The sequence below is a fragment of the Glycine soja genome, chromosome 12, assembly GCF_004193775.1.
Source record: "Glycine soja cultivar W05 chromosome 12, ASM419377v2, whole genome shotgun sequence".
Taxonomy (NCBI): domain Eukaryota; kingdom Viridiplantae; phylum Streptophyta; class Magnoliopsida; order Fabales; family Fabaceae; genus Glycine; species Glycine soja.
In genome coordinates this window covers 5,232,848-5,241,177 of record NC_041013.1, presented here as the reverse complement: position 1 = coordinate 5,241,177, position 8,330 = coordinate 5,232,848, and the positions used below count along the sequence as shown (strand labels likewise).

The 8,330-nt window shown below is 36.0% G+C and overlaps 1 protein-coding gene across 2 annotated transcripts; it reads right to left on the bottom strand.

Annotated features, from left to right (window-relative positions):
- Positions 1–10: 10 nt before the first annotated feature.
- Positions 11–7,802, bottom strand: LOC114378148 (auxin response factor 4-like). 2 transcript variants are annotated; one of them, XM_028336690.1, is made up of 12 exons: positions 6,872–7,802; positions 6,683–6,739; positions 6,295–6,480; positions 5,884–5,968; positions 5,565–5,655; positions 4,605–4,769; positions 2,658–2,777; positions 2,487–2,565; positions 1,982–2,144; positions 956–1,671; positions 675–865; positions 11–466 (listed from the first exon to the last, which is right to left on the bottom strand). In XM_028336690.1, the coding sequence occupies exons 1-12, from the start codon at positions 7,211–7,213 to the stop codon at positions 283–285; spliced, it is 2,379 nt and encodes a 792-aa protein (XP_028192491.1). In that variant the 5' UTR covers positions 7,214–7,802; the 3' UTR covers positions 11–282. The 2 variants fall into 2 exon arrangements, with proteins under 2 accessions (XP_028192491.1, XP_028192492.1); XM_028336691.1 differs by having other exon boundaries at positions 283–466; positions 956–1,668.
- Positions 7,803–8,330: the final 528 nt, after the last annotated feature.

The window sequence follows — 8,330 nt, the reverse complement described above, 5'->3', positions numbered from 1 at the left end:
GCAACCATGGTGGAATGGAAGATCTGGAAACCCATCACCATCAGCATTATTCCATAGTACGTAAGCCATAATGGCGTATTATATGATGTCAAGGCTAGCCCTTATTTAGCTAATTTAATGCACTCATTTGTCAGTCTTTCATGCTCTGACCATGCAATTTTTGCTGGGCCTACAACCTCAAAGGTCAGGGTAGCAACCAAACACAGCATAAAAACATTTGTAGATTAATCTTGTACAGAGACAGGACCAACATATAAAATATTTAAGACAACCCTGAAACTATTAGACTCTAACAGCCGTTGGAGAATAATCTGGCTGACCCACCGAGGAAGACTTTGAAGCCTCCATAATCACTGGTGCCTCTTCCAAACAGCTATGAGTATCATCACTGATCATCCCAATTGTCATCTTTTCCACTTCTTCTTGGGTGTATATGTGGATCTTGGACACCACATCACAAAACTCACTGCAGCCATAAGGAAACATGCAAAACTTTTTAGTGTCACCTAGAAAGTATATTACATTAATTTGACACTAGATAGCTTAAATATGATTAGATTACAAGATATATCAGTTTATATTGAGACATGTGTTGATCATTGATAACTAATTAAAAGGTGGAAAAGAAGCATTCTTTAAAGTGTTGATTTGAGTTCAGAAAGAAGAAAACTTACTGCCAAGGATCATCCCCCACAACCATTATGTCATTCTCACTGTCAGTGTAGAGAATCCTCCATCCCTTATCAGGATCTTTTAGAAGGCCTTCCATGCTAAACAGTCTCTCTAGTTCACTTAGCAGATCATTGTAGCCGCTAAGTCTTGAAAGATCAATAGCTCTTCCAACTAAGCTGCCTTGCTTATGAACCTTCATTTAGTGTATGTTATATATAGGTGGGTAAAACTTGAGAGAGAAAAAGGCATATCATAACATAATTTTGTTGTTATCATCCCTCACCTTGGTGCAGCTCCTTTTAGCAGAGTTCTGTAAATTTTGGGCAGTAGTTTCCCCAGACAAAGAAAACCCGAATAGTTTGCAGGCATTTACCTTTCCCTGGACATTGTTGTCATTAGAAACCCCCATATTTGCAGCAGAAGAAATATTGTCCTGCAGCTTATGCTCATTTGGGAGATCTGATCTTCCAACTTCATTTACAATGATCCCTGCCTGAGTGGATGGCTTGTTAAATGGGACATTTTCTCTCTGGAAAGTGGTGGATTTTGAGCAAAACAAGCTAGCTTGACCGGCTTGGTGAATATCCCCGTAAGGAAACAATGAAGGTTGAAAGTTTGGTTTGGTTGCCTGGTGGAGGTTGAAAGTTGTGCAACTTAGATTGGGCATTCCCCAAGCACCAAGGTTCAAATCAACCTTTCCTGTCAGGGATTTCAATGAACATATTTCTTGACCTTGCAAGACCCTCGGAAACCTGTTAGTTTCCACAAAGCCTGCATAACTGAAAGGGTGGGCACTACTCAGCTCAGAAGAGGAAACCTTTCTTACTTCAGCTGATCCAAGATTTGGATGACTCGGAGAGCTCATCTCAAAACCTGGTGGCTTGGTTACTGTGTCGCATCCGTAGTAGAATGACACAAAACCTGCATTTTCTTGACCTTGCAAGACCTTGGGTGATCTTACAGACTCCTCAAAGCCTACCAATCCACTGCCTCGTGCTGCTACATGGAACAAAGAGGATAATAGGGATATATGAAGTTAACATACACTATTGACGTAAGTCTTGTTCGGATAAATTTCTCCACAAACATTTATAGAAGAAAATAAGAAGGTAAAATGAATTCAGCTTCTACCACTAGCTAAAATGAATTTATGCACTAAACTTTTATAGAAGCTCTTTCATTTAACTTCAAAAACTAAGGTGCGTAAATTGATTTTCACTTCTGGGAGAAGATCGATGTATTTTACAAGTATTTATGGAGAACTTTATCTAAACAAAGTCTTATTCTACTTTAGTGTTAGGACTCATACCAGTGATGAGGTGACTAGGTGAGGCAACCTGTAGACCTGTCCGCAGTTTCTTCAGTCTTGGAGAAGACTGAATGCTCAAGGGGGGCAGAGGAGCAGAAGGATCAATCTCCCATGGAGATACTCGGTCTTGATGATTAGTTTCAATATCCTCATCCCATCTGACCTGTTGCATATCACAGCAGGCTTACATTAATGCAGAGATCATCATGTGGTCCTTCACTCAGTTCATAAATGAGCTTTCTAGGTGGCTTGCTAATGCAACCTTCATATAAATTGATGTGATGATATGTAAAACTATTTAGAGAGAGACACGAAAATTGTACGAGCAAATATTACGTAGAAAAATTGGAGAAATGGAATTAGATTTCTGTGATGTTCACAAAGAAAGTTGCTTCACAATAATTCAGTTTGATGTTAAAAACACAATTTCTGTCCTTAAGCAATGCTAAACGTATAAATATGGTACAAGAGTACTGCATCAGTAACAAAGCAATTGAAGATGTACCATCAAACACCTCCATTTTGATTTGGCCCATCTATAAGGATCCAAATCACTCGTTGCAATCAACGTCCCACTACTACACCTGCAAGATAGGAAGATAGTATCATGACACAAGCAAAAAGCTTTTTGAAGGAAGACATAAGAGTGAAGATTTATAATTATGTTCTAGTCTACCTTCTCTCTTGAGATTCGTCCATTTCAAATCTCATTTTAAATCTTGTTCCAATGCTCACTGGATTCTTGATGCTTTTAACATACTTTTGGTAGGGAACAACAAAGTCTGCGTGACTTGCTCTGTATTATATCAAATTCAAACACATTATAAATTTATTGCTAGTCTCCTACCAATCAAGAGTTAGCAACCAAAGAAGGAAGAAATTACATCCATAGGAAATTAAAGATTAGGGTAAAAGGTTTCATTTCTAAGAAGGCCTATCAGAGGATCAAAGCTAGTTAAGTAAGGTGCAAAGATATTATCATTGGAGTTTCTATAAAGGACATGAGCCATTTCTGTCCAAATCAGAGGGTTTCCTATTCTTCCATCCAATCAACATCATTGGAGTGTTTGGCAATCCATTATTCAAAGTGTTTCATAGACATAGTGCTGCTACCTACACGCTTACAGACATATATCCTAACATCTATAGTTTTTACCGTATGATTACGGTTGGTGTTCCGCATCATTTTTTTGCACATTCACACTTTGGTTGTGCCACCATAAAAACCACATATTTGGTTTAAGAAAATGTTTCCAGTTTTTTCACTTTTAATATGAGAAGACCACCTTAGTTTATTCTGTTTTTGGTTTCAAACATTTATAAAAAAATAAAGAGGAAAAAACAATAAAAAAATAGTGTCATTTCTGTAACTTTTAATAAATAAATAAAATTAATTAATAGAAAACACATTCTATTCCTACACACGCATTCTAAAAGAGCAACCGGAGGAGGAGCTCTAGAGAGTACCAGAGACGTCACAATTGCTAACGGAGAATGTTTGAGCGACTACATCAAGGTAAGGATGAGTTATTCACACTTGGGGATTAGAATGATGAACATGTATAGGGATCCCTAAAGGATTAATTTTTGGGTATCTTGGGTTGTTTTTATAAAATTTTAATTCATGAACCCTTTCAAATTGAATTTTTCATACACTAAATTGAATGTAATATCTATTATTATGAAATTCTATGATCCTGTTTAGCGCATATTGATATGACATTGTTTAGTGTATATCAGAATTTTTTTAAATTGTCAATTGTTATTACTTGATTTATTTTGTATATTAACGTGTATGATTTTCGTTGTTTGGCGCTTGTAATTTACCATTTTTTAGAATGTGTCTCTGAATTGTTATCATTGGAATGAAAAATTTGATCCAAATAATTGTATTCCTTGTTTTTGAAATCGAATTTTATGAACCACGCGTACATTGGTTTTGTACATATACAAACGTGATTCCTCATGGTACCGTTTATAGAAATCTCAAACAGCAAAACGATACCACAAGGAATAACGTACAGACACTTTCACCCCAAAAAAACTTAATATCTACTTTATATATATATAATATTCTCAACAAAGCCGAGTACGTAAGCGTGGTTCATAAAATTTGATTAGAAACAAAAAGGAATACAATTATTTAGATCAAATTTTTCATTTCAATGATAAAAATTCAATTTGAAAGGGTTCATGAATTAAATTTTATAAAAACAACTCAAAATATCCAAAAATTAATCTTATAGGGATCCCTATATATGTTCATTCTAATCCCCAAGCATAAATAACTCATCCTTACCTCGATGTAGTCTATCAAACATTCTCATTTAACAATTTGTGACGTCTCTGATTCTCTCTAGAACTTCTCCTCCGGTTGCTCTGCTAGGGTTCTGGTGGATAGGGACAGAATGTGTTTTCTAAAAACTGCTCTAGATTAACATTTGACTTTGACTTGAGAAATTATGACCTATTTACTTTTACTTATTTATTTATTAAAAGTTACATCTGTTTAAAAACATGCCCTTACGTTGCCAGGCCAGAACTAAAATCTAAGACAAACAATTACAGTGTGAATTTCATTCATCTTGCAAAGCAGGAAGGCATGATCAATCAGTATTAGTACCTTGGACTGTAGAAAACATGAAACTTGCTTTTGGTGGATATTGCATTTGCCACAGAAGAAAGGACATTGGAATAGCAGTTCTGGCTACCGATAACCGATTCAGGAAGATCATTTCTAGGTCTAACAGCTCTTCTGATTCCCAATCTCAGTTCACCATTTTCACCCCTACAAAGGCATTAATAAGCAGTAAGGATCTGAAAGGTACTATAATGAATGATAGACCCTTCTTTTTTCTGAGACTGGGTAGTTAGAATCTCAAGTTTGATTTAATTGGCTTCCAAATGATTATTATTACTCATATTTCATGCTTCCAAAGTTAGGTAAGACTTAAATTCTTGATTCTCAAGAAAAAAAGGCCATCTGTTTTGACTTTATGAGGTATGTTTTTGCAAGTACATATTTTCTTCCAACTCCCTTTTTGGCACTGTACGGTCTCCAAGACAATGAAGCTCCTCAATATTAATAATACAACATAAAAAAAAACTACCACTTAATATTGATAATACAATATAGAAAAACTATTAATTATCCAAATAAAAAGACAAAACTAATAACATCCATGCGTTTCTGTTTGCCATTTGAATTGATAATCACTTTCTACTAAATTATTGGAAGACCATTATTAATAATTCGTAATTGTAGGTGAGATTAATCCACGTTTAGGAGCTTGAGACTTGAGGGGTTGGTTGCTCCTCGTATTCAACAATATAAGAATTAATGTCAATTAAAACGTCCAGTTCAACACACGTACACACAAAGGATTCTTATATAGGTGCAGCAAGAGACTTTATGGTACAATAATATATATGTATTGGTATTAAGCAAGGATAAATAAAATAGGAGACAATCATGAATCACATAGCTGAGGTGATAGAGATGTATACAAAAAGAAAAAACATGCTTCGAGAGTAGCTAAAACTTTTTCTGTACATAAACGTACACTTGGCTAAAACACACTACCTTAGGAAGAGCACTGCATCACCAGAGACAAGATTCTTTTGGCTTACAAAAATGCTCCAGCCAGTAGTGAGTAGATGCCGCCTTGGCTGACCTGACATGTTACCACATTGATTTTGTGTACCAATTAGTGTCTGTTTGGATTAGATTTTAAGTAGAATTGAAATTGAACAGTTGGACACGATTTAGAGTTGTAGCCACAGATTTTATATTCGAATATTGTACAGTGTGATAATTTGATTCTCAATGTAAACCAAATGGGGCCTTAGTCAATATTTGAAGTCACACACTCACAACACCTCACACCTAGTTTTTCTAGTACCTCTGTAAATGTGACGAAATTTCCACTCCACACCATGCAGGTCTTTGGCAACAAGCTCTTGTGATGGCCTCTGCTGCTTATAGTCCTGTAGTAGTCAAAGTAAAAGGGTTCAGCAATTTAAGCAAGGCTAGAAAATCAGATTTTAGTTCTGTTTGAATAAACTTAAGCACTTACAGGAGAAAAAAACTAAAAGGACAAAATGAGTTAAGTTTCTCTCATAAGTTAAAATCAACTTCTTTTTTTTAAAGGAAGTTAAAAACAACTTATGCACTTTAACTTTTAAAGAATCTCTCTTATCTAACTTTTCCAAAAGCTGAGGTGCATAAGTTGATTTTAACTTGTGGAATACACTTTTCACTTTCTTCTTTGTAAGTGTTTATAACAAATATTATGCTGTGAAAGATGTCACACCAAAGGAGGAAAACAGTCTTCAGCAGCTCTACGAGGAACAGAAAAGCCCCCATGTGTGCTGGTATCAGAGGCAGTTAGTGTTTTGCAGAACATGTGAGGGGTTGATTTAGTTGGTGATCTTTCATCTCCATCCTCTTCTGCTCCCAATTCCTCAAGTTCTTTGCCCTCTGAATACATCCCTTCCAACTGAAAAGAAAAGAATTCAGTGTATTCAGAATTACTTAATGTAATGCAGCAAAGGAACAATTGGTACATCATTTAACATTTTCAGCTCATAGAAACAAATATTCCAAGTACTAATTGAACAATGAAAGAAGCTCTCAAAATTTGTCTATTTAGTTGGAAGGGACAAAATTAAGGACACACCAAAACAAAAATGAAAACCAACCTCCGGCTGAGGAAGCAAAGTAACCTGTGTATAAACCTCATCATTCTCCTTGTTGGCCTGTTCCAGGAAGTGACAATTTAGCAAAACCAAGTGAACAATAGAGGCAATGCAAGGGGTCAAGTAAATAGTGAGATTTCAAATGAAACTCAGTAACCACGAGTGAATCTAAGAAAAGTATTCAGTACTCACAAGTAGTTGGACATTGACAACCCTGCAAAAGATCTGTGGCTGAAGATCATAGGTGGGAATCTCCAACGGTGTGAAAGGAGAGAAAGATGCAACCTGTTCTAAGTGACCTTGTGGAAAATAGACAACCACATTTCCTTTCTTGAGAAGAGAAGTGAGAGGGCCAGCACAAGCATGCCAAAGCTCAAGGTAAGAAGAGGACACACAAGCTGCTGAAGAGGACGAACAAGTGGAAGAGGACCAACAAGTAATACCAGCACCAGCACCAGCACCTTTCTCACATTCCCTATCACAGAATGCATTCTTCTCAGCCTCAGTCACTTCATGGTTCAGATCAATTTCCATGAACACCTAGTGGTGTAGGCTCAAATGGAAGCCAAAAGAACAAGGAAGCAACAAAAACACCCCACGAGAAAATTCACAACTTGAAGGGAGGCAACAAAGAGTGTGTCACCAAGTGGAGTTGAGAAAAGGAAACCCCAGAAAGTGGAAAGTATAAATACCATGGAAAAAGAGGTTAGATTGTGAGAAAGAATTCATATTTGGAGAAGTGTTAAATCAAGTGGAACTGGATGAACAGAAAAGAACAAGAAAGTCATGTTGAGAAGGATACCAAGACAGGATTTTTTTAAAAGATAAGAAAAGAAGAGAGAAGAATATATATTAAATAATAACAAGAAATTCAACGTATGATTCCACCCCCATTTGCAGGTACTGAGAAGAGGGAGCAGAAGCAGCAGACATAGACAATTGCATAGGAAGCACATAAACAAAAGGCAAGAAAAGCCAATGTGGTAGTGCCTTTTGGATTTAGACTGTTAAGCTCATAGAGATAGAGAGAGAAAGAAAGAGAGAGAGAGAGAGAAAGAGTGTGTGTCTGTGTTGGGTGGGGGGGACAGGCTAAGACAGTACAGAACCCACACTTCCCCACTCTCAGTCTCCTTTGCTTTGTTTGCCTTAGCTTTTTATTTTTATCTTTTAATTTTTTTATTTATAATTTCTTTCACTGTGGTTGTTTGTGGGGATTATTGATTAAGGCCCTCCCCCTAGTAGACAGCAAAAGTTAATGTATAAGATAAGATAAATAAACCAAACAATCATTAACAAGGTTTCTTTCTTTACCTCCTCCTTTGAATTTGTATATCATATCTTTCTCAAAAAAAGACAATTCCAAGGAAAACATAATCTGACAACCCAACCTACAATATAGGTTGGTGAATTTCAAGGCATGAGTAACAGGATAATGCTAAGGTAAAAATACATATATGTATAGTATTCTATGGTCTATATTCTAGTATATTGTTATAGTAGTAGTATTATATACATAAAATAAGCATTAATAAGTTAGTAATGGTTTTCAGTTGATTTGATATGATTTGGAGGCGTGTAACATGAATATCCGACAAATAGAGCTATAGCTACAGGGCTTCATTTAATTAAAAAAGAAGAAAGTGAGGGTTTT